Source organism: Dermacentor andersoni, chromosome 1 (genome assembly GCF_023375885.2).
Source record: "Dermacentor andersoni chromosome 1, qqDerAnde1_hic_scaffold, whole genome shotgun sequence".
NCBI classification, from domain to species: domain Eukaryota; kingdom Metazoa; phylum Arthropoda; class Arachnida; order Ixodida; family Ixodidae; genus Dermacentor; species Dermacentor andersoni.
Window position 1 is genome coordinate 165,581,198 of NC_092814.1, and position 27,454 is coordinate 165,608,651.

General features: G+C 46.5%; 1 protein-coding gene across 1 annotated transcript in view; it reads left to right on the forward strand.

The window, feature by feature from the left end:
- The window catches only part of LOC126547344 (uncharacterized), a 56,310-nt gene extending 29,372 nt beyond the window's left edge, over nucleotides 1–26,938 (forward strand). The window contains exons 2-4 of the mRNA XM_050195319.3: nucleotides 633–774; nucleotides 9,364–9,496; nucleotides 26,453–26,938. Of these exons, the coding sequence (XP_050051276.1) occupies nucleotides 633–774; nucleotides 9,364–9,496; nucleotides 26,453–26,552 (375 nt within the window). The 3' untranslated portion in view covers nucleotides 26,553–26,938. The remainder of the gene's footprint in view (nucleotides 1–632; nucleotides 775–9,363; nucleotides 9,497–26,452) is intronic.
- Nucleotides 26,939–27,454: the final 516 nt, after the last annotated feature.

Sequence of the window (27,454 nt, forward strand, 5' to 3'; positions counted from 1 at the left end):
CCAAGTTACTATAGGCTATTGCAAATAGTATGCATTCTATTCCATTCCCTTCCGACGTGCCTTTCGTTCTTAAGGTCTTGGCTCAAGTTACGTCGGACACCCCGTATACTATGTTAGTTCTACTGGTAATATCAGTATGCAGAGACGTTTAAAGAACAGTGCCTTCAATCGTAAAATATCCGAGTTTTAGCAGCAATGTTGTAGAACTACTATGCGTGCATGCGGTGCCACATGTCAACTTGCGCATGCAATGACCATACAGTGCAGTCCTCATATATTGATCTGAAGAATCAGATAATGCAGCCATGGTTGCTGTGTTTTGTTATATCTCAGGCTATAGCCCCAGAACACGTTTTGAAAAGCTGCAATACGACCAATATTGTATTGTCCTGGCGCGAACAAGACCAAAACAAGTCTTGATAATTTGTCTACACGGTGCCTAAAGGGCAGCTTGATCAGAAGGAAGTACGAAGGAAGCGTTAACACGTATTCTGGAAGGATTGGGAGGTAGTTCCAAGGCTAGCTCAGAGCTTGTACAGGCGGGACGACAGACGACTTGAGGGAGCAAAAAAAGAGCCTACCAACTAGATTTTTTGCAGGAACATTCCCCTCTTCTCCCTTGGCCATCGCAGGTGCTGGGGGCGGCGGTGGTGTTCGTGCTCGTTTACTTGGGCTATTACCACCAGGAGGCGGTGCACTTTCACTTGAACCACGCTTACGCCCATGTTGGACACGCGCATGCCCAGCACGTGGTCGCGCACAAGTACCTGCATGGTGAGAGCCTGTCCAGCACACTGCCTCAATACACATTATATATCCGTTGCCCACTGTGATAGAACTCACTGACAAGTGAAGCAGCGCGACAACCAAAACAGTTTGCGCAGTTTCGGTAGCTCAAACGACGCATTCGAGCATTCATTTTCTGAGTACGTTTGGACGGTTTGGTACGAACGCTGGTACTGAGTGTGGATACTTTGGTTATTCGGATGTATGCGGAGTTTTAATGTTGCACTTTCAGCGGTAACGCTTTGAGTGTTAGCGTTTATGTTTGTAGCGATTATCCGCCATAACAACTTCGCCGTAAAAGTTCGCGCCTTACTCGCTTCCACGGTCATGATGATGATGAAACATGTTTACCTAAAAAAAAGGAAACTGGAAATGTGATAACCACTTGAGTGAAGTCATATGGGTAAAAGGCACAGGAGTAGCGGAATCGGAGTGGTGGACGTTAGAACACCTGGGTCCGTTCTTGTGATGTAAGCTTAACAACAGAGTGACTTATGAGCGTTCGCAGTCAACGCCAATAAAAAATACATATATGCGGTTACTTCCTAAAACACGATAGCTCTCTAAGTTTCGATCCATATCCATCAAGGTGCTTTACACTTTTCCGAAATGTGATAATTTTTTGGCGTTGCAAATGTACTATATACTAGGATGACTGTATTGTAAAAGCATCCACTAAGTGAAATAACTAAGCCATCGGCAGATATACGCTCGGCGGTAGGTTCTGGCGTTTGTTTTTGCGGTCGTGCGGTCTGTTTGTATGACGTGCGTCTTCTACGTGGTAAATGGTTCTGTGAGACGTGCTGAAGTGGTTTAATGCGTCATGGCCGGAATTTCTGCTGGCGTTGAAGTGGACGGAACACGCAACGCGATGTGTGCGCGCATATTTGAGCCTACAATCAGCCTCGGAGATCAATTGTGTATTTCTGAATGTTCCAATCACTAATGTGACCTTATTGCAGTGTTATCCTCTATTTCTAAGCTGCGGTTTAGGAGTCATGAAACATACGCGACGATCGTAACAGCGTGGATACCATTCTACTACGATAGGAGCTGTGATGTTATACTTTGACAAGCGTTCAAACTGTTCGCTGCAGGTTACATTGCGTGACTACTTGGTTCGTTGGATGAGGTTTCCGCCCCTGAATACAATAGTTTTGGCAAGCAATAGTAGCATACCTTACAGTCTGAATTAAGCTTGTCCAGCAAAGTGACTCTTTACGAACTGCGCGAGCGTCCTATAGGCAGTGCACGGTAGGTGCTGGATTACAGATATCTTTGTTCTATATACCGCATGGTCCAAGCATACGGCATCAGCGGTTATATATTTATAAACCTTGTGCGGCGTGACTATGCGAGGTCGTATTACCGCGTTAGCCCGTTTTCTCTTGCTTTTTCGGGAAAGAGGATGATAACCGAATTTTTTTTTCGGTTGTGTTCGTTCCGTTCTCTACGACGCACTCACACGTATAACGAAAATTTTGCACTGAAAAATAGGCATCGCATTCTTTTTATGCGATCCCTCTGATATATTATGGCTGTATACAGGCCAAACAGGCAATGCCGAAGCGCACAGCTTACATATATATCGTGCTGGTTCACCAACCGCAGTGATCGCTGTGTAGAGCAGCGCCATCGGCCTCATGCAGGACGGCTAACGTAGACATATGGTAATTTGAAGCCTACTAGACTTGAAATGCGCGAGAACGATGCCGATGCATCCCAAATATTTGATAGTGCCTGCCGCTTAGATGTGTCGTGGTTGCCTTAGGTTGGCCGTGCACGAGCATGCGCTCTTATGCTTTATGTTTTACTCCCTACACCAAGCGATCAGATAGTGAGCAGATTTACCATTTCATGCTGCTAACACAGAGACACCGGTTTTCTTTGTTGATTAAAACCGATATAAGCAAAATAGTTCGCAACACATACACACACCGCGACTGATAATGTGCGTACACCGCGGCTGATAAAGCGCGTCACATTTTTGCGCCCCCAAGAGATATTTCAGCCTACTGTAGTTACCGATGCACCGAAAAGCTTCCCTGACGACATTATATGAACGGACATGGCGTAAATTTCACAAAGTACCATCTAAAACATCTCGAAATCGTTCCGCAGCACGCGACAGCAATACTTTCAAGCAGCGCCGCGCCGGATCGCCCAAGCCAGAGAGGAGGAAAGGCTCTCCGCGCGCCCTATCCTCCTCGCTCGATGAAAAGGTCTATAGAGATTTGTACAGAGATTTGTAGAGAATAGTCTAGAGAAATTTGAAATCCCAGAAGTAACGACGGAAGAAGTAAAAAAGAAAGCCTGGGGAGCTATGCAAAGGGGAAGGCAGCTGGGGAGCATCAGGTAACAGCAGATTTGTTGAAGGATGGTGGGCACATTGTTCTAGAAAAACTGACCACCCTCTATACGCAATGCCTCATGACTTCGAGCGTACCGGAATCTTGGAAGAACGCTAACATAATCCTAATCCATAAGAAAGGGGACGCCAAAGACTTGAAAAATTATAGACCGATCAGCTATACTGTCCGTTGCCTACAAAGTATTTACTAAGGTAATCGCAAATAGAATCAGGAACACCTTAGACTTCTGTCAACCAAAGGACCAGGCAGGATTCTGTAAAGGCTACTCAACAATAGACCATATTGACACTATCAATCAGGTGATAGAGAAATGTGCGGAATATAACCAACCCTTATATATAGCTTTCATTGATTACGAGAAAGCGTTTGATTCAGTCGAAACCTCAACAGTCATAGAGGCATTACGGAATCAGGGTGTAGACGAGCCGTATGTAAAAATACTGAAAGATATCTATAGCGGCTCCACAGCCACCGTAGTCCGCCATTAAGAAAGCAACAAAATCCCAATAAAGAAAGGCGTCAGACAGGAAGATACGATCTCTCCAATGCTATTCACAGCGTGCTTACAGGAGGTATTCAGAGACATGGACTGGGAAGAATTGGGGATACAAGTTAATGGAGAATACCTTAGTAACTTGCGATTCGCTGATGATATTGCCTTGCTCAGTAACTATGGCGACCAATTGCAATGCATGCTCACTGACCTGGAGAGGCAAAGCAGAAGGGTGGGTCTAAAAATTAATCCGCAGAAAACTAAAGTAATGTTTAACAGACTCGGAAGAGAACAGCAGTTTACGATAGGTAGAGAGGCACTGGAAGTGGTAAGAGAATACATCTACTTAGGACAGGAAGTGACTGCAGATCCGGATCATGAGACTGAAATAATCAGAAGAATAAGAATGGGCTGGGGTGCGTTTAGCAGGCATTCTCAGATCATGAACAGCAGGTTGCCATTATCCCTCAAGAGAAAAGTGTATAACAGCTTGTCTTACCAGTACTCACGTACGGGGCAGAAGCCTGGAGGCTTACGAAAAGGGTTCTACTTAAATTGAGGACGACGCAACGAGCTATGGAAAGAAGAATGATAGGTGTAACTTTAAGGGATAAGAAAAGAGCAGATTGGGTGAGGGAACAAACGCGAGTTAATGATGTCTTAGTTGAAATCAAGAAAAAGAAATGGGCATGGGCAGGGCATGTAATGAGAAGGGAAGATAACCGATGGTCATTAAGGGTTACGAACTGGATTCCAAGGGAAGGGAAGCGTAGGAGGGGACGGCAGAAAGTTAGGTGGGCGGATGAGATTAATAAGTTTGCAGGGACAACATGGCCACAATTAGTACATGACCGGGGTAGTTGGAGAAGTATGGGAGAGGCCTTTGCCCTGCAGTGGGCGTAACCAGGATGATGATGATGATGATCCCTGCCGGGTTTCCGAGCAGTCTTTCTATCGTTGCTTTTAATTTTTAAGTCGTAGCTTCTTTAATTTGTAGTTTTAGTCGGCCGTCAGCGCATGCGCATTCTCAGCTAAGGTCAAGGTATCTCGCAAAAAAATGTGATGTTCTATGCTTTCTAAATTGCTTGTTCATCTCTGTCACAGATATGCACGGTTGTGCAAAGGGGCGTGACGGTGATGTGCTATTTTGGGGGTTTCGGTGACTGTTTCCCGCCTGCTCTATTGTGAAGGTGATACCTGTTTACTGGTCTCGTGATGTGTATGAATTTCGTATTTCCTCAATAAACCACAGTTAGAAGTTAGCGCCAGTCTTGTGTTCTCGTCTCGTCTCGTTCCTTTTGCGCTACTGATTCTTTTTCTTTCTCAGCCATGAGCCAATTCGCCCAATAAAACGTTTTACTAAGCCATATGTTCCAGGGTACTTACAAACCTCGCAGGCTCCGCTTTCAGCTCGGTGCGACTGCGTTTCTCAATATTACCAGAAAACGTGTTCCGATGTTGCTTTCTTTCTAACAGTCTAACGCAGCGGTTGTCACCGCAATATAAAGAGCTGAATGTGTCTAATTAATTACATAATTATTGAATTAATTTTAACGATGTAACTGTTAAACAAGAACATAATTAAAGCCATTACTGATGGATATTAATGAATTAATTAATAATTGTACTTTTGGTTTGCATCACTTATATTACCTAAATTACTGTGTAATTAGTTAAATCATATTGTAATTAATTACTTAAGCTATATCCAGTACATTGTTGATCCTGTGACACTTAGAAATGAAGTAATCAGTATCTTTACATATCATTCATGCATTGTTTGAGCGTTGTCTACATACGAAGGAGTAGGATTTCACTGACACATTTCCTTTCATGTGTGACACGTAAGTGTAAGAATTGCATGCGCATTTACACAGTTATTCCCTGTAGATTTCCAAGAAGTTCTCTAACGTATCCTGGCTCAGCCAGTATCTTAAGCCGGATTCTTAAGCGCGATGTGTGCAAAGCGCCGTAGCGCATGGCAAGCGGTGCACGATGCGACAGCCCATGCTCTGGTGGCGCCACCTCGTGGCTTTCGACATCAAGTGCGGCAGCCGTGAGTCCATCCTGAAGACACTAACCCATTATTCAGCACACAGGCCAGCTGTAGAAGGAAGCGCATCGTGTCCTGTGCCGAGACAGTCTTGTTATTCATATCTTCTCTATACGACATGAGGACAGTTTGTGTGGTATTTCCTCCGCTCTATGGATGCCAGCACTGCACTCAGGGTATCGAGTGCATGCGTAGCATAGTGCTGGTTGTTTTAAAGCGCAGAGAGCAACGTACATTAATGATCGCAGTTATACAGATACACCAGTTTTTTTTTTTTTTAGAAGGTCAAAAATTGTTAATTGCCTGTGTCAGATAGCGCAATTCTAACCGTTAATCTAAATTACTCGATGAGGTGGTCATTACTTCTATGAAAGCTAAAGACAGCTAATCAATTAATTATTTACTAATTATTTCATTAGCATGATTACCCCAATTACTTTTTAGTTTAATTATATTACGGGACATTTAAATCTGCGAATTGTAGCCGGTGAGTTCGCAAGGCGTGTCCACTTGGAACGGATTATCTGGACTACACCAGTTTCGGAATATTCATTTTCAAAGTGTCCGACGGAATGCGTTGGTGCTCCAGTTACGTTTGTGCTTCAGTGCATAAAACCGGGTTTCCTTAAAAGCAACTATAACACCAATGCATTTAGTCGGATATTAATTAATATCTCAAAACTGGTGCAGTCCAAATAATTCGTTCCAAGTGAATACGCCTTGCGAACTCACCGGCTATAATTCGCAGGTTTAAATATGCGTCGCAATGTAACTAATTTAAAAGTTAATTAACGTAATTATGTGAATTATCTCATTAAGCGTTTTTATTTCTCGTAGAAGTAACTGCCGCCTCATCGAGTAATTTAGGTAAAGAATTAGAATTGTTCTATCTTGCACAGGCAATTTTTTTTTAATTTTTGACCTAAAAACATCACCTGGTATAACTTGTCCATCTGCAACTGTCGCTTCATCAGGAGTACTGCGAGTCAGAGCAGGGGCAGTACGCTGCGATTTCTTGGCAGCCGCCACATACGCAAGCGCAGGCCATTCATTCGAATGGTCAGGCCTTCCGGCTTCGGTCCCCGACGTGCCCACAACGCCAGCTTTACAAGGCGCTAGTGTTGGTAATAAGGCGGAAGCAGAAGTGTTCTTCATAGCAGAAGTTATAGTATTGCTACGTCAACGCCGGGCAATTTCAGCCGCTTCTCTGAGAGTTGAAATGTGGTTCCACTTACGTGAAACACGCTGTAGGTTAAATTTAAATTATGGGGTTTCACGTGCCAAAAACCCGATTTGATTATGAGGTACGCCGTAGCGGGAACTCCGGAAATTTGTACCACCCGGGGTTCTTAAACGTGCACCTAAATCTAAGTGCATGGGTGTTTTCGCATTACGCCCCCATAGAAATGCGGCCTCCGCGGCCGGCATACGGTCCCGCGACCTCGTGCTTAGCAGTTCAACAACATAACCACTAAGCAACCACGGCGGGTCCCTGTAGGTGATATACTGTAGCTGAACCCCAAGACGCTACACTATACTGTATATCGGCGCGTCACAATAAGAAGCCAATAATAAATATCACAGCCACGCAGGATAAAAGATGGTGGAGAAAGCAAACTCATCTTTATCATTATCATCATCACATCGAGCAGCGGAGGGCGAAGAACGGCAAAAGGACTCGACAGCACAAGGCGCCTGGTTTTGTTAGTTTTCCTTCTAGTGTCTTTGTTCGCCTTGTGCTACTCAATATGAAGATAATGTGCCAACTAGCCCTAATTTTTATTTTGAAGATCATTATGATCAACAGCCCATTTTATGTACACCGCGAGATGAGGGCCTCTCCCAGCGATCTCTACCCCTGTCTCGCGTCAACAGACTCTATGCTACGCGTGTAAGTATACTAATCTTCCCATCACCCATTCTTTTGATCTCACAGACCACCCGTTATGTACTCTGCGCACTACATTACTTGCCCATCTCCACTTTTTGCTTTTATTCTCAACTTGAATATCAGCTAGACCCGTGTACTCTCTGATCCATATCACCCTCTTCCTGTCTCTTAAGGTACGCCTATCATTTTTAGTTCCATTGCTCGTTGCGCAGTCCATTTAGTTTCTTCTAAAACTTATTTGTTGCCCTTGAAGTTTCAGTCCCATAGGTTAGTACATGGCATAATACAAAAATTGTACACGTCTTTGCAAGGATAACAGTAAGCTGCCGGTGATGACTGGTTGTAGTGGCTGCCATATACGCTCCAGACCATTCTTCTCTGACTGCAAATTTCTTTCTCACGACCCTGGCCTAGATAACTGTAGTCTTTTCGCACACTTGCTAGAGGCTCACCCCCAACCACGAACACGTGTTCTCTTTCCAGGCTATTTAACATTACCTTAGTTTTCTGCATATTAATCCGCAAAGCTAACTTTAGAGTGATGGATAGGTTCTGAAGTTATTTGTCGCAAGTCATCACCAACGTTGCTGAACGAAACAATGTCATCTGGAAACCGCAGGTTGCAGAGATGTTCTCCATTGATCGTCACAGCTATACCCTTCCAAGTATGGCAGCTTGAATACTTCTTCCAAGCATGCAGTGAATAGCATTGGAGATATTGTTTCTTCCATGCCCGACACCGTTTTAATCGCTATTTCACCGCTTTGGTTGAGAATTATAGTAGCTGTGGAATTTGGGTAGATAGTTCCCAGTGTATACTTAGGCATGCTTCCTTTAGTTACCCTCTTACTACGTAACAATGCATCTATGGCGGCTGGTATCGCCGCTGCATCGAACGCCTTTGCGTAATTCTACTACATCAGGAATTTATGTAATAATATTTCTAAGATGTAAATAAGTAAACAAACAACGCGATGAAGCGCTGAGGGGGCGTCATTGCGGTTTTCTGAATGCCCACGTGACGAACGCCTACACGATGAAACTCACCATATTGACACGTGAACTCGTTTATCTTTCACGGGTGAGCGCTTTTACCGTTTAAGAAATGTTATCGCTCGCTCAGCGCAGGACACGTCTACATGTATCGGAAGTTTCTAGAATGTTATCGATGCTTCTATCCACTGTCTGTTGTCGCCCAACCTTGTGTAATCTGATTGCATGCATGCGCGACGCGAATGGCGTAGAACTTTGTGGAAGGTACGCGGGTCCGAGCGATTACTCTGAATCATTCGACGACTGATCTATACAAGCCGACGCGCTTGACTCGCTGATCAGATTTTCGACGATCGCCAACTGTGTTCGCCGTTTTCGGTGATCATTGAGTGTAGCCTGTTTTTCTGGGCACAGGTTCGCCTAATAAAGTTAGTTTCGCCATTCACAGTTTTCTTGCTGTGTCCTCAGCCGTCTCTACCAGGTGACAATATGAAAGTTGGTGCTCGCGTGCGACAGGGAGAAGTGCCTATCGTAACGGATACCCAGTCGGACTTGCATCTAGGTAACAAAAAATGAGTCGTACTATTAAGCATATATTAAATATACTATTATGAAACGTATTAAAGACATATTTGAAATATATAAAACAACAAAGTTTGAATAAAAAGAGGCGAGGGCGGTACTCGTACAGCGTCGGAATTGGACAGGTACAGCACACGTTGTCGCTGTTCGTTATCGTGATTGCGCCAATTCTTCCAGACATTTTCTCTCGCAGGAAGCGGTGTGCCTAAGAACAGCAGCATGGCATTCTACTGGTTCAGAAAGGCGGCTGACCAGGGGCACGCACATTCAGCGTACAACTTGGCCGTAGGTCACATGCAAGGATTTGATACCGATGTGAAAAAAGGGTAAGACCATACATGGCACTGCGCATGCTCTCATGTACGAATTGCGTGCAACACCATAATTACTTATTGCAAGACATAAATGCATATGTGAGTGGTATCCACTTGCGTCACACGACGCCACCCTACATGCCCTATTCAAGGCCAGGAAGAGTTTGCAGGACTCCTCGACGTCTCTTTGCCAGCCCAGTCTCCGGAAGCCCTGTTTCGTGTTGATGCCGAGCAAGTATAAGGAGTGACGCTTTCGTCGGCAAACGTAACTGAACGGTTGTTCACATATTAAGGCAAAGGTGGAAAGCAAAAAAAGAAAAAGGAACGACACCAAGCAAGCAGAAACTTCAATCCGAAAATAAGAGAGCTATCTTCGTTTCGTCGCGTCTTTCTTATCCTTTCCTTCTCCCCCGACGGCTCCTTCTTTCCGACGCAGGCCCATGCTTTTGTACACCGGTGGCGCGCAAGAGCGCGTAAGCTTAGAGTCACTGGGAAAAATTTCAGAGTACCGCAAAGGTCGGGATTTGACTGGCAACACTGAACGGCCACCGCCATATACCTTCCAAGCCGACTGCGTCGCGGGAAGGCCGGCGTGTTGGAAGAGCTTGATATTCGGTGACACATCGGGTTGAGTGTTTACTGAAGTACAAATACTTTGTGCCCGGAGATAATGGTTGCTAAGAACGAAAATAAAATGTTATTTTGTGCGAAGTAATGCAGCCGGTGGTTGTATTGCAAGCCGATCGTGTTTACTGCTGGAACTGAGCTACGATTGTGGGCAGCAGCTTAGCGCTGCTATCGGGAGCTTAAGCACGCGTTTTTTTTCCCCCTTCCGCGGAGCGAGCTACGAAGGAAATAGTTCGTCACTTCGAGCCGGAATGAGGCAAGCTTGTGCTTTTGGGCATGAACATCGTGGACCGCCGTCGGCTTTTATTGAATGTTTCCAAGCAGGACGAAACTAACACCTGACAGTGTCACAGGCACGTACGTTCATTGTATAATTTCACAAGCTAAATCGGATACATTTAGTTTAGTTTGTAAACGGATACCGCGCGTTCTCAACTCTGCCGGGCGACTTCGTCCGCCGTATATGCACGACACACTGCGACTGCCGTGTGCGCACCGGTGTTTGGCCGTGATCGTAAGACGATCTGTGCACAGCAGGTGTAAAAACCAACTTCGATGACCATTTTGCGCACTAAATCTTGTGGAAGGCCAATATGAGCCATTTGCGTGATTACAGCAACGTATATGTACTTCTGTACACTGATAATGAGCGAGAGTTTGTTACATTGCGATTTATGAACGCGGCAATCTAGCGCGTTCATGAGCGGCTACTCTTCTCAACTTATTTATGACTGTTTTCTTAGACTGCCAAGATTTGCTGCCTGTGAAAAAAAAAAGCAGGAACACCCGCTGGTGACGCAGCACCTTTTTTTTTTCTAAGTTGCATGGGCGACGTATAAAATTCTTGCGCTTTTAAAGCGGTTTATGTAGCATGCATAGTGACAGAGTGAAACTAAAGCTACTGGGTGTTCTGTTGTTTTGTATTTCTTGTTATGCATCAAGCACAACATTATTTGGGTATGCACCGTAGCATTTCAACATACATAATATGTATGCTGACTTCAGTTCATTGCATGTGCTCGGCTTACAAGCTCAAAATTTGAAGCATGTGTTGTGAATATCACCTGGCCATTGGTTTCAAGCTCGAAATGCGTATGTACAAATGAGCAAAGGATAAGTGGAAAAAAGGAAGCATCATGGACCTCGTATTGACTATGTTTTTATTTACTGCGATCGTCACGATCTGCGAAAAACAAGTGCCATATAGGTCGAGTGACTCGAGGCGAGAGCGCGCTCACGTGCGCGGAGAAATCATGCGAATACCTGGTGCACGTGTGGACGCGGAATTCTCGCGCGACAAGTGTGCCTTCGCGTGCCACGAGCACGGAATAACCGCGTGTGTTGAGCAACAAACGCGTACACGTGTACCCGCGTCAAGCGTGCAAGACGCGAACGATCCCTGCAACGGACTCCTATTTTCATAGCATCGCTAACACCGCGTGCACTTCGCTTAACTATCTTCTAAAACAGTGCCGAAAAGCACAAGCAAGGTGTACTTACACCTCGCACACGCGGGTGTTTTTTGTAGGCTTGAAGTTCTCCCGGCCGATTCTGTGTAACCACGCAGAACGACGCTCTCGGTCATTTTTCCCGGTCGGAATCGAGAAAAAAGTATTTCCAGACTCGGCTCGGTTGCTGCATCTGAAAGCGCAGCAGCCAGGCATGATTTCCTTGCAGTCAAACGCGAGCGCGACAATCGGAACATACAAAAAAAAAAAAAAAACATAGGGAACCTGCGCTCTAACTCAGCCAGCCCGCCCGGTGCTTAGAAGGTATATGGCACCCCAAAGTCACGTGGTACGGATGGGCCAATGAACGCGCCGGCGGTGCGGGGAAAACGAATGCGGTACTCTGAAATTTTTTCCAGTGACTCTACGTAAGCTTGCACCGCGGCGCGGTATTGTTCCTTGGAGCGCTATTCTCGACACGAATGGCAGCTGCACGGCTAGGGTGGCTAGCACGGCCGCCCTTATCCGCCATGTCTACTCTCTGATTGGCTGTCGGGAGCTCACGTGCCTTGAAATTTGCTCCTGGAAATGGAAGCTTTGCAAAATGCGATTTTGTGTTTTCATCAAGGTGACGAAACGTGACGTGGAGCTGCAAATTTTATCGACTAATACATTTTTTTGGTCCTTGGCAGCTATATTGCGACGTTAACGCTTCAAAAAGAAAATGAGCTGTAGCGTACAGAAGTCAGTGCAATGCGTCTGCAATGTCGCGAATATGTGGTGGCGATCCAAGATATGCGCCATGCCAGCTTGCTGATTGGCTGAAGGAATATGCTGTGGGGAGCGTCACAGGAAGGGCCGTTTCGTGAAGGTCAATTTGACGTTGCGTGACGTTCCGCTGGGCCGCCATTGCAGAGATTTTCCACCATAATTTGTGGTGCGACGAGCCGCGCGAATTATGCTAATGAGCAGCCATATGCAATGGCAGCCGAGAGGAATGCGTATCGCCACATTTTCCCCGTCCTTTGGCGCCACGCAAATCTTTTGTTCATTACGCGTGCTCATAGTATTTGCATCGCTCTCGGGTGGTGTTGGCATTTGTGTTTGGGGCCATCATTTTTTAAAAGAACGCGTTTATACGGAATGATATTGGTTGAATATAGCAAACTTTCGGCAATGATGCCCACTTTTCACTGCTGCATTTGTATTGTAATCAAGATTAATGCCTTTTCGCACAATCAAAAGTTATGACAACGGCCTCTTTCTAATTTATAAAAAGAAATGTACGCCAGGCGGTGCCTTGAAGTTTCCTCCCGCGGTGCGAAATGAACAAGAGATGGCAGCGCCGGCGCTTGCGTCGCGCTTGTGGATATCTCTGGCGCGCGTAACGCCATCGGTGATATTCGGCCGTTTCTCAGCCAGCCGAGTCGGGCTGAGTCACTTGCGTTTCGCGAGATTGCGATAACGTGGCCTAGAACATGCGATCATCATTACTGGTAGGTCACGTATGTTGTCTCAAGACAGAAAACAAGCGCGTTGGCGCCAACGTACGATGACTCATTCCGTTTGCCGGGTTAACGAAGCAGACGATGACTTGTACGCAACAGACGACGGAAGTGAGAAGCGTTTTCGACGGAGTAATCGTAGGCTTTGAGATAGCTGCTTTACGAAAAACGTTAGGTTCGGTGCCTTCATTTCAGCTTCTTAGACAAAACGTCAAGCTTGCGTCACGTTACGAAAGCAAAACGGGGCCATCAGCGCCATTTTGATTGCGTCGCACATACGTCATGCCTCGAAGAAAATGGCGGAATGTCCAGGGGCCGAATCTTATAACGGTTCGGAATACGAACCGTTCGCTTCGCCGCTTACGTCACTAGATGTGCCACTCCCAAGCCGGCGGTGGAAGAAGGGGAGGACGCGACCAATAGATGAGAGGGTACCACCTCTGAAGTGTACGTCATTATATGACGAGCTAATCGAGGAATTGCAGAATGTTTCTGCTTGCTAAATAAATGTAAAATATAATTTAACTATTATGCGCCAAGTTCTGAAGTATAAACGTGTGGTGCCGGGCGTTTACGCAATGCATAAGTAATTTATTAATGTCATTCTTTTTTATTCTCAGCCCACAGGTGGTATCGCAAGCGTAAATGAGTTAAAGCTATGTCGTCTGCTACCAGGAGCTCGCACGATGCACGCAACAGGAACGCACTGCCGGCACTTCTCAAGTAGCGAGCGCGACAAAACCGTGAACTGGTTCTTAGGGACACCTTTACTAGCCGACTATATCAATTTTCCATCTTTTTTCGCCCTTCGTCATCGGCTTGGACATGACTCGCTCGCCGCCGCGCTACCGCTGTCCCTGCGATAAGCCCTACGGCGCGTCGCGTGATAAAAGCAATGGAACTTGAAATCGAACATTACGATACACGGGCCGTGCATTGCCTGCGCGAAGTCAAATCGAAGAGTGTGGTGCTGACGGTGCGCGCTGTGCCGTAAAATTGAGTAACAAAGTGCGTCACTCCCGAACCAGAGAAAAAGAAGGCAGCCAAATAAGAGATCTCCACAATATCTTCCCGTCCTGACTGTATAGTTTTATCAGCCGAACGAAGGAAGTGCTGAACCAGCCTAGGTTGAACCCTTCTGACTGCTGAACGGCGATCTGCGAGCTATTCACGCTGGCGATAGCACTGAGAATTCGATCTCACCATGCAAATATCTCCTTGGCATTGGCTTTGAAGCTGAGGTCACGGGAAAGCTGACCCAGCCCTTCAACCGGCCAACACAGTAATTGCGAGAGCAACTTTGGGGACAGTGTCGGCAGCAGAGATCTAGGTCATTCCGATGAATGCTTCACGTCCGACCGACCTCTGGGAGCTGCAGGCCGGTGGCGATGAACCGCAGCGCGCAATATTCCTTCCTCTGCGTGGAATGGCCACTCGTACGCTTGCACCCAAGTCCCCTCCATTTGATAGCGTAGCCTGCAAAAGGTTTACTTAGAAAGCCAGTAAGGGCGGTGCAACTCATTATCCGTCACTTCTTCGAACGCGTATCGCGCTTCCAGCCGTGGTCGACACCGAAAGAGGAACGCCAAGCAGACGACGAAGGCAAGTAATAGCCTCCGAAGCAACCAACGCACGCGCGCGCGACGCCCGCGTGTCTCCGGGGTCGCGCGACCGGCGCGCGCGGCCAGGGTCACAAGCCAAAGCCAAGCCACAGCAACGGAACCCAAAGCGGACTACGCCTTCGCCGGTTCCTACGACCGGTTCGCTTTGAAGATGATTGACACATGCGTGACGTATTCAAAAATTGCGATACCGCCCCGCTGCCTCTGACGACCTGTGACGTATCAAAATTTCGGCCAATCAGGTGAGGCCAAAGGAATGGTTCCCCAACCGAACCGTTATAAGATTCGGCCCCAGAATAGCGCCCCAAGGGCGCTATTCTGGGGCCGAATCTTATAACGGTTAGGTTGGAGAACCGTTGGTTTGGCCTCACCTCATTGTACAAAATTTTGGTTACGTCACAGGTCGTCAGAGGCAGTGGGGCGGTATCGCAATTTATGAATACGTCATGCATCTGTCAGTCATCTTCAAAGCGAACCTGTCGTAGGAACCGACGAAGGGGTAGTCCGCTTTGGGTTCCATTGCTGTGGCTTGGCTGTTGGCTTGCGACCCTGGCCGCGCGCGCCCGGAGACAAGGGGGCAGTCGCGCGCGCGTGCGTTGGTTGCTTCGGGGGCTATTCGTCGTCTGCTTGGCGTTGCTCTTTCGGTGTCGACCGCGGCTGGAAGTGCGATACACGTTCAAAGAAGTGACGGATAATGAGTCGCACCGCGCTTGCCGGCTTTCTAAGTAGACCTTTTGCAGGCTACGCTATAAAATGGAGGAGACTCTGGTGCAAGCGTACCAGTGGTCATTCCATGCAGAGGAAGGAATAGTGCGCGCTGCGGTTCATCGCCGCCGGCCTGCAGCTCCCAGAGGTCGGTCGGACGCGAAGCATTCATAGGAATGGCCTAGATCTCTGCTGCCGACACTGTCCACAAAGTTGCTCTCGCAATTACTGTGTTGGCCGGTAGAAGTACTGGGTCAGTTTTCCCGTGACCTCCGCTTCAAAGCCAATGCCAAAGGAATTATTTGCATGGCGAGATCGAATTCCCAGTGCAATCGCCAGCGTGAATAGCTCGCAGATCGCCGTTCAGCAATCAGAAGGGTTCAGCCTAGGCTGGTTCAGCGCTTCCTTCGTTCTGCTGATAAAACTATACAGTCAGGATGGGAAGATATTGTGGAGATCTCTTATGTGGCTGCCCTTCTTTCTCTAGTTCCGGGAATGCCACACTTTGTTCCTCAATTTCACGGCACAGCGCGCACCGTCAGCACCACACTCTTCGATTTTACTTCGCGCAGGCAATGCAGGGCCCGTATATCGTAAAGTTCGATTTCAAGTTTCATTGCTTCTATCACGCGACGCGCCGTGGGGCAGATCGCAGGGATAGCGGCAGCGCGGCGGCGAGCGAGTCATGTCCGAGCCGATGACGAAGGGCGAAAAAAGAAGGAAAATTGATATACTCGGCTAGTAAAGGTGTCCCTAAGGAGCAGTTCACGGTTTTGTCGCGCTCGCTACTTAAGTGCTGGCAGTGCGTTCCTCTTGAGTGCATCGTGCGAGCTCCTGGTAGCAGACGACATAGCTCTGCGCTCTGCTTACTCATTTACGCTTGCGATACCGCCTGTCGGCTAAGAATGAAAAAGAATGACATTAATAAATTACTTCTGCATTGCGTAAACGCCCAGTACCACACATTTATACTTCAGAACTAGGCGTATAATATTTAATCTCCATTTTACATTTATTTAGCAAGCCGAAACATGCTGCAATTCCTCGATTAGATCGTCATATAATGTCGTACACTTCTGAGGTGGCACCCTCTCATCTATTGGTCGCGTCCTCTTCTTCTTCCACCACCGGCTTGGGAGTTGATGATGATGATGATGATGATAATGATGATGATGATGGCAACTTTATTGTACCGCCGGATAAGGAGGCCCCTACTCCCCGTCCCCGGCACGCAGGCCTTGGGAACGGGGGCCGGAACCTCCGCGATTAGAAGAGTGGCACATCTAGTGACGTAAGCGGCGAAGCGAACAGTTCGTATTCCGAACCGTTATAAGATTCGGCCCCTGGACATTCCGCCATTTTCTTCGCTGCGTGACGTAAACGCGACGCGAATAAAATGGCGCTGATGGCCCCACTTTGGTTTCGTAACGTGACGCCAAATTGACGTTTTGCCTAAGAAACTGAAATGAAGGCACTGAATGTAGCGTTATCGGTAAAAGCAAAACAGTTTTCCTCCGCAGTAACAATAAAGGAGCTATCTCAAAGCGTATCATTATGCCGTAGAAAACGCTTCTTGCTTCCGTCGTCTGCTGCGTACAAGTCGTCGTCTGCTTTAATAGCTAGAATGCGTGTCTGCGGGAAATGGAATGAGTCATCGTATGTTGGCGCCAACGCGCTTGTTTTCTTGCTTGAGACTACATACGCGACCTACCAGTGGTGATGTCCGCACGTTCTAGGCCACGTTATCGCTATCTCGTGAAACGCAAGTGACTCAGCACGATTCGGCTGGCTGAGAAACGGCCGAATATCACCGATAGCGTTGCGCGCGCCAGAGATATCCACTAGCGCGACGCAAGCGCCGGCGCTGCCATCTCTTGTTCATTTCGCACCGCGGGAGGAAACTTCAAGGCACCGCCTGGCGTACATTTCTTTTTATAAATTAGAAAGAGGCCGTTGTCATAACTTTTGATTGTGCGAAAAGGCATTAATCTTGATTACAATACAAATGCAGCAGTGAAAAGTAGACAACATTGCCGAAAGTTTGCTATGTTCAACCAATATTATTTCGTATAAACGCGTTCTTTTAAAAAATGATGGCCCCAAACACAAATGCCAACACCGCCCGAGAGCGATGCAAATACTATGAGCACGCGTTATGAACAAAAGATTTTCGTGGCGCCAAACGACGGGGGAAATGTGGCAATACGCATTCCTCTCGGCTGCCATTGCATGTGGCTGCTCATTAGCATAATTCGTGTGGCTCGTCGCAGCAAAAATTATGGCGGGAAATTTCAGCAATGGCGGCCCAGCGCAACGTCACGCATCGTCAAAAAGACGTTTACGAAACAGCCCTTCCTGTGACGCTCCTCACGAGATATTCCTTCAGACAATCAGCAAGCTGGCGTGGCGCACATCTTGGATCGTCACCACATATTCGCGCAATTGCAGATGCATTGCACTGGCTTCTGCACGCTACCGCTCACATTCTTTTTGAAGCGCCAACATCACAATATATCTGCCAAGGACCAAAAAAATGTATTAGTCCATAAAATTTGCAGCTCCACGTCACGTTTCGTCATCTTGATGAAAACGCAAAATGACATTTCGCAAAACTTCCGTTTCCCGGCAGAAATTTCAAGGCACGTGAGCTCTCCACAGCCAATCAGAGAGTAAACATGGCGGATAATGGCGGCGGTGCAGCCGCCATGTGTGTCGAGAATAGAGCCCCTAGTCTGCCCGGAGGCCCCATTGTTGTGGGCCTTCTTGGTGGCGTTTCTTCCGCGCTCGGCATGTTGAAATGTGTTGGTCACCGTCTTGCCCAATGACACGTCGTACTGGCATTACAGAATGACGGAACATACAACAGATGACAGCTATTGTTCAGTTATTGAAATTCCTCTGCAACTCATTTCACTAAAATATTAAAGTTAGGTATGAAGGTATCCAGGCACTCTGAATGGGCGTTATATGTCGCCTGCGCTCTACACTCTACACTCTAAAAAGAGTTGCACCCTTTGAGGTGTATATTTGTCCCACAACAACAATATGAACCTGGCAACGTTTAACGCTAGAACGTTATCTAGTGAGGCGAGTCTAGCAGTCCTATTGGAGGAATTAGAGGGCAGTAAATGGGATATTATAGGGCTCAGTGAAGTTAGGAGGCCAAAAGAAGCATATACAGTGCTAAAAAGCGGGCACGTCCGGTGCTACCGGGGCTTAGCAGAGAGACGAGAACTAGGAGTCGGATTCCTGATTAATAAGAACATAGCTGGTAACATACAGGAATTCTATAGCATTAACGAGAGGGTGGCATGTCTTGTTGTGAAACTTAATAAGAGGTACAAAATGAAGGTTGTACAGGTCTACGCTCCTACATCTAGTCATGATGACCAGGAAGTCGAAAGCTTCTATGAAGACGTGGAATCGGCGATGGGTAAAGTCAAAACAAAATACAGTATACTTATGGGCGATTTCAATGCCAGGGTAGGCAAGAAGCAGGCCGGAGACAAGTCAGTGGGGGAATATGGCATAGGCTCTAGGAATAGCAGAGGAGAGTTATTAGTAGAGTTATTAGTTAATATGCGGATAATGAATGCCTTTTTCCGCAAGCGGGTTAGCCGAAAGTGGACGTGGAGGAGCCCGAATGGTGAGACTAGAAATGAAATCGACTTCATACTCTGCGCGAACCCTGGCATCATACAAGATGTAGACGTGCTCGGCAAGGTGCGCTGCAGTGACCATAGGATGGTAAGAACTCGAATTAGCCTTGACTTGAGGAGGGAACGGAGGAAACTGGTACATAAGAAGCCAATCAATGAGTTTGCGGTAAGAGGGAAACTAGAGGAATTCCGGATCAAGCTACAGAACAGGTATTCGGCTTTAACCCAGGAAGAGGACCATAGTGTTGAAGCAATGAACGACAATCTTATGGGCATCATTAAGGAGTGCGCAATAGTAGTCGGTGGTAACGCCGTTAAACAGGAAACCAGTAAGCTATCGCAGGAGACGAAAGATCTGATCAAAAAACGCCAATGTATGAAAGCCTCTAACCCTACAGCTAGAATAGAGCTGGCAGAACTTTCTAAGTTAATCAACAAGCGTAAGACAGCGGACATAAGGACCTATAATATGGATAGAATTGAACAAGCTCTCAGGAACGGAGGAAACCTAAAAGCAGTGAAGAAGAAACTAGGAATAGGCAAGAATCAGATGTGTGCGTTAAGAGACAAAGCCGGCAATATCGTTACTAATATGGATGAGATAGTTCAAGTGGCTGAAGAGTTTTATAGAGATTTATACAGTACCAGTAACACCCATGACGATAAGGTGAGAGAGAATAGGCTAGAGGAACTTGAAATCCCACAAGTAACACCGGAAGAGGTAAAGAACGCCTTGGGAGCTATGCAAAGGGGGAAGGCAGCTGGGGAGGATCAGGTAACAGCAGATTTGTCGAAGGATGGTGGGAACACTGTCCTAGAAAGATTGGCCGCCCTATATACACAATGCCTCATGACCTCAAACGTACCGGAATCTTGGAAGAACGCTAACATAATCCTAATCCATAAGAAAGGGGACGCCAAAGACTTGAAAAATTATAGACCGATCAGCTTACTGTCCGTTGCCTACAAAGTATTTACTAAGGTAATCGCAAATAGAATCAGGAATACCTTAGACTTCTTTCAACCAAAGGACCAGGCAGGATTCCGTAAAGGCTACTCAACAATAGACCATATTCACACTATCAATCAGGTGATAGAGAAATGTGCGGAATATAACCAACCCTTATATATAGCCTTCATTGATTACGAAAAAGCATTTGATTCAGTCGAAACCTCAGCAGTCATGAAGGCACTACGGAATCAGGGTGTAGATGAGCCATATGTAGAGATACTGGAAGATATCTATAGTGGTTCCACAGCCACCGTAATCCTCCACAAAGAAAGCAACAAAATCCCATTAAAGAAAGGCGTCAGACAGGGAGATACGATATCTCCAATGCTATTCACAGCATGTTTACAGGAGGTATTCAGAGACCTGGAGTGGGAAGAATTGGGGATAAAAGTTGATGGAGAATACCTTAGCAACTTGCGTTTCGCTGATGATATTCTCTTGCTTAGTAACTCAGGAGACCAATTGCAATGCATGCTCACTGACCTGGAGAGGCAAAGCAGAAGGGTGGGTCTGAAAATTAATCTACAGAAAACTAAAGTAATGTTTAACAGTCTCGGAAGAGAACAGCAGTTTACGATAGGTAGCGAGGCACTGGAAGTGGTAAGGGAATACATCTACTTAGGGCAGGTAGTGACCACGGACCCGGATCATGAGACTGAAATAACCAGAAGAATAAGAATGGGCTGGGGTGCGTTTGGCAGGCATTCTCAAATCATGAACAGCAGGTTGCCGCTATCCCTCAAGAGGAAAGTGTATAACAGCTGTGTCTTACCAGTACTCACGTACGGGGCAGAAACCTGGAGGCTTACGAAAAGGGTTCTGCTGAAATTGAGGACGACGCAACGAGCTATGGAAAGAAGAATGTTAGGTGTAACGTTAAGGGATAAGAAAAGAGCAGATTGGGTGAGGGAACAAACGCGGGTAAATGACATCTTAGTTGAAATCAAGAAAAAGAAATGGGCATGGGCCGGACATGTAATGAGGAGGGAAGATAACCGATGGTCATTAAGGGTTACGGACTGGATTCCAAGGGAAGGGAAGCGTAGTAGGGGGCGGCAGAAAGTTAGGTGGGCGGATGACATTAAGACGTTTGCAGGGACAACATGGCCACAATTAGTACATGACCGGGGTAGCTGGAGAAGTATGGGAGAAGCCTTTGCCCTGCAGTGGGCGTAACTAGGCTGATGATGATGATGATGAACAATCGTCATCTGTCTTGCCCGCGTTTCCTTTCTTTAACGCTGCGAGCCCGGTACTTTCCAGTAACGAACGGCATGCGCGTTATCAGCATGATAGCATTCCCGACAGGAAAGTAGCGGGCGCGGCGTTTTCAAGAAAGGAAACGCATCAATGCAGTTGACGATCATTGTTGTGTGGCAGAAGGGGCACTCCAAAGGGTGTAAACTGTTGTTAGAGTGTAAGAACAGTTTACACCCTTTCGCGTGCACCTTCTGCCACACAACGATAATCGTCAACTGCCTTGATGCGTTTCCTTTCTTGAAAACGCCGCGCCCGCTACTTTCCTGTCGGGAATGCTATCATGCTGATAACGCGCATGCCGTTCGTTACTGGAAAGTACCGGGCTCGCAGCGTTGAAGAAAGGAAACGCATCAAGGCAGATGACGATTATCGTTGTGTGGCAGAAGGGGCACTCCAAAGGGTGTAAACTCTTCTGAGAGTGTAGTAGAGGGCCACAACAATCGGAAGGCTGAAAGGTGCGCTGTTTCCTTGTGCTCTTCTGTGGAATGTAAAAACGCACACTAGAAAGCAAGTGCGAGCAGCAAATTTTTCCATGTATTTATTTGTGGAGAAAAAGAACATCCGATTTGTTGCGTCTACAGGTGAGGGTAGGTAACGTGAATGTCTGTGTCAGCTCTATGGAGATGGAAGGTTTTTGACAGAATCGATGTTTAAATATAGATGTGCACTTTCTTTGCACATTTTCGAGAAGTTCACAATCTCACCTACAAGTGCCGCCCCAAACGACGGAGACGTACTTAAGAACTGGAAGGCATACGCTCTTATATTAAGTTACAAATGGTCCAGGTTGTTCGAAGTCTCTGGTCACCCGACATACTGTGCCGAGCGTTCCAAGTGCACGCCACCTCGTCTGTTGAGCGTAGGGCTAGAAACTCAGAGCTATCGAAGTACACTCCAATGTCCTTTGTTCCCTGAACTCTTGGCAGGAGAATGTCTTTAACGCTATAAGGGAATAAGGTCCTGTTAGTCTTCCGTGTGAAGCTTACAATTTTCGTTTTTGATGCGTTTATGACCAGCTTGTTTCCAGCCCACCATAACGCAAAATTCGCAATGTCCTTCTGAAGAGCGGCGCAATCATTAACATTTTTTAGGACTGAAAGGTTACGCGTCATCAGCATATAACAAAATGGAAGAGTTTTGAATGACTGCCGAAACGCCGTTAATTAATAAACAGCGAGGAAAGAAGAGGACCCAAGACGGACCTTTGAGGAACTCCACTTGTAACTGCATAAAGTTCTGACGACTGACCATTTACGCTAACGTAGCAGTACCGGTCGCGTTGGTAGCTTCTTTTCAGCGCTGTGAAAGAGTGGTGCAGAGCAAGTTGTTTAAACTTTTGAAGAAGTATTTTGTGGCATACAACATCAAACGCCTTACTGAGGTAAAAAAAGAAAGACATCCAACTGTCATTTCTTATACACTGCTTGAGAGGTATGCATCATGAAGCTAACGAGGTTGGTAGTTGCGGAGCGTCCCAATACGAAACCGTGCTGCTGAGGAATGAGTATCTTTAATAAAGGATGAAATTATTTAGTGCAGAGTTGACTCGAATAATTTAAATGTTATGCATAGGAGAGAAATAGCCCTGTAGTCACACGCAGCATTTTTTACCCCTGACATAAAGACGGGAACGACCCGCGCTGTTTTCCAAGTCTTTTGGAATGCGTTCGTCTTTAAAACAGAATTAAAATGCAAGTAAGCATTAGAACAAGCAATGCCCCGTACGTCTTAATCGAAGCAGGTGGAATGTCATCAGGATCATACGAAAACGACGGTTTTAAGTGTTTGACGCTCTTAAGAACAAGCCTCTGAGACCGATAGACTTGAGTCCTGGGAAGGGTGATTGGAAAGCTCACTAACTCCGTCAGTGTACCCTTCACCGTATACACAGACCCGAAGTGTAGGGCGAAGGCGCCCACGTGATTTGGAACAGGTTGGTTGACGCCACTAAGTAGAGATGTCTTGTTTCGGATTGTTGGATGACTGTTCACGAACATGTCTCCAGAAAGATTAAATTTTTTTAGAAATACTAGAGAGAGAGAGAGAGAGAGAAAGGCAAAGGAAAGACAGGGAGGTTAACCAGAGATTATCTCCGGTTGGCTACCCTGTACTGGGGGAGGGGCAAGGGGATGCAATAGGTGAGAAAGAAAGAAGGATAAGAAAAAAGGCAAAAAAATACCTAAACTAACACACGCACGTACACACGAACTATTTCTGTGGGCACTGTCACGCAGCCCGCAAAGGCGTTCCTAGTCTTACGCAGTGTCACCGTACAGTCCTACGTCACACAGTGTACAGTCACAATTTGCCAGAAAGTCCCGTGTCTTTCAAGTATCGCAGCAGCGCCTTCATAGCGGATCGCGCTGATGTTCGCGTAGGCCAGGTTCCAAGGATCTTGTTTTCTGTCATTGGGCGCTTGTCCAGTTTGTCTAAGGTGGCTGAGAGGACTGCTCTTTGTGGGTTAAAACGAGAGCACTGACAAAGAAGATGCTCGATCGTTTCGTTGCACCCACAGAAGTCACACAGTGGGCTGTTGGCCATTCCAATAAGGAAAGAGTAGGCATTTGAAAATGCTACTCCAAGCCATAGACGGACAAGAAGGGTGCAGTCACGTCGTGGAAGCTAGGGCGGAATATGGAGGTGTAAATTAGGGTCCGGGGTATGGAGGCGTGCACTTGTGAAATCTGATGAATTCCATTGGGCTAATGTCAGGTCACGCGCAAGTGCGGAAAGTTTTTTCGCTGCGTCGGCTCTCGAAAGAGGAATGGCAACGCAGTTGACGCCGTCATGGGCTTTAGAAGTACTAGCTTCCACATGTGCTATATAGATGGAATGATCACGCTTGTAAAGACGTCTAGAGAGTTCCCTGTACTTTTTAAAATCTATATGCCAGTGCATGTTCCTGATTTGTACGCTGTGCCTTGCTGTGAGCACGGTATTTAAGCTTGAAAGCTGCTTTCATTTCAACGGAAAACCAGCGGGGAAATTTAGAGCGTTTAGCGCTCTTTAGTGATGTAAAGTTATTCCTTCCATCGTGAAGAATATTCGTGAAAGCTCTGACTTGGTCATTAACATATCTTAGTTCCACGACTGAGGACCAGTGCGCATTATTAAGATAGTGGTAAAGACCCACGTAATCTCCACCTGAGATAATAATAATAATAATAATAATAATAATAATAATAATAATAATAATAATAATAATAATAATAATAATAATATTAATAAATTTTAACCTGCCCTGGAATAACCGATACCGGAATGGTCATGTATCTGCATTGCAGTGATTCTGGATGTAAAGCCTTGCTTAAGAAGTGTTCTGTTTTGTATAGAAATGTAGATAAAGTTACGCGAGAAGTTGTTGAAGCTGCTTTGATAGCGATGGCCGCTGATAACTGCACCAGATCCCCTTCAGTTGCTCAGTCTACAAGTGAATTAAAAAAATTAAATTATGGGGTTTTACGTGCCAAAACCACTTTCTGATTATGAGGCACGCCGTAGTGGAGGACTCCGGAAATTTCGACCACCTGGGGTTCTTTAACGTGCACCTAAATCTAAGTACACGGGTGTTTTCGCATTTCGCCCCCATCGAAATGCGGCCGCCATGGCCGGGATTCGATCCCGCGACCTCGTGCTCAGCAGCCTAACACCATAGCCATTGAGCAACCACGGCGGGTCAAGTGAATTTGCGTTCGTGGAAGCGGCTGGTTTTCATGTGCGGTGAATTGACCTTTTCGGTGTGCGGACTTACAACTACGGTGTTTTTCTGGAAATAAACACTCATTTGAAAGTTAGCGCTCGTCCAGTTGTCTTGCTCTTGTCCGTGTCTAGCGCTATGAACCCCATTGCTGTACCAAACCAACTAGCCCAAACAGCCAGAAAAGACATATTTTGAAAAATTTGAAGATGGCAAAACGATCGACCGTTGTATATTCTTTGCATTCTGTGGTGAAGCGAGTGTCTGCTCAAACAGGCAGAAACCTGTAAGGGTCTATCTTTCCTGGTTGCATTTTGCGGAACCGATGTAATCGAAAGCGATGTTTATATATGCTCACGAACTTTTTCTACACACGCTCGATTAATATGCCATTTGAATTTCTCGTCCCATTCCACACCACTGAGGCGTATTCAAGATAGTTGGGCTGCTGCATGTTGGATTCCAGCACTCGACTTGAGCTAGGCTGGACGACTAGACAGCCTGGTTTCATCAGAGGGAGCAGAGGAGGTGCTATAACTGCTGCACTGAGGAAACTGAAGAGCTGTTCCGCCCAGAATGTGATCATTCTATAGACGACTCAAAGTGCGCACTTCCTAAGTTTCCGCGTGCATGATGATGATGGGGCGGCACAAAGGCTCCGTCCCAATATTCTTCATATTTACGCGATGAATCAACACAGCGGAAGCGCACACAAGACAATGAAGACAATGACAGTAATTACTAAAATTAGGGTTTTCATATAGGGGAATGGTACGCAGAAATATTGCAGACATACATGTATCCTTGCCTTTGCGAAGGCATTAGAAAATATTGCTAACATCTACCGTTCTAATTACAGCGTTGAACTCCGAAGTCTTGCTGATGTGATTTTTTATTTTTCACGAGCGTTGTAAGCATGTTCTACCCATGCTACCCCGGCGCCTACAACTCCGAGAAACCAGACTTAACACATCACTTGTCAGCTCGACGCTGGTTATCGATAGCAGAAAGGCGACTGGGTCAGCTAGTTGGTACACGTTTGAGAACAAACAACGCTAAACTCAGGAAAAACAACACGAAAACATGGCATGCAGCGCTGCATCCGGTGCATTCTTGTCCCGAGTTTAGTACTTTTATATCAGCTGCCGCCGCAGTGCGCGGTCAGGTACTGGCAAGCATTACGCAACTTGCTTTTTCGACAATCGGCGACGATTGGGCGACAAACGGGGGTATTGAGTTGAACGGTTCACCGCAACGTGCTGCATTTAACTGTAAGAATGCAGTCATCACGTTCAGCATTGAGGCATGCTTTAGAATTGACATTCCCAAGTGGAGCAAGCTGCAGTCGTAGTGGAGCGGGGTCGCAGACGCGCTATACCCGAAATGGGCACGAATATGTTGTTCCTGTGTTCACCGAAGCTGTTCTATTACAGGGAGGCCAAAAAGCTGATCAAGTACGCAGCAGACAACGGGGTGCACGAAGCTCACCGCGTGTACCACGAGGCCTGCCACGCAGGAAAGTGTGACCACTGACTGTGGGAAGAGGGCTGCCAAGCTCCCAAACTACCATATAACTACTTTGTTTAGTTCTCTTACTTGAAATTTTCTGAGCCAACGGTCACACATCTGCTCAAATGACCGATTCTTCTTGTCCTAAGCGGCACATCGCCTCTAGCGCGAAGATCGTCAGCACAAGGTTGTATTCGTTGTATATACAACAGTTCCCGGGAACACCGGCAACTGTTGCGACGAACGTGTGGGAGAAGACTACATATATATTTGCTTGATCTTGCTCTATGTGAACACCTTCAAGAAAGTAGCGCTTGATAAGGGGCACATTTCCCAAAGAAAATCACTGTATCTATAGGAAAATCTATCTTTGTAGGATGACAATAAAGGAACGTTCTGGAAAAATTGTACTGCCATTTGTTCAATTGAAAGTCATTCATTACATGAGCGAGAAAGAGAAGAAAGAGAAGAAGCAAGTCTTTTTAATTTCTTTTAGCCTAGGCAACAGCTTTGTGACATCTGGGCCCGTATTCACAGAAACCTCTCGCGCTAGAATTGTTCGTAAGAACAAATTCCAACCAATTTCGATGCGGGCCATTGTGGAGAGCACACGCGCCCATTTCCTCGCGTCGTCCTGCCAGCACGACGCGTCGAGAGCCGGCGTAGTAGACATGGCGCCACGGTTTGTATACCCTCCCGTTTATTACCTCCGCTCTCGTGACGCGCGTACCCTACGGACGAGGAGGATATTCCTCTCGCAAAATGTAAAAGGCATAAAACCACCGCGGGAAACTCTCTCTCTCTCGGGCGCCCGACCTCTAACCTTCCGGATTGATATATCTGCTGAAGCCCGTGAGTGACCTCGTTTACCTGGGTGGCACGCCTATTTATTACTTATTACAGAGTGGAATTCCCTCTGCCAGTGT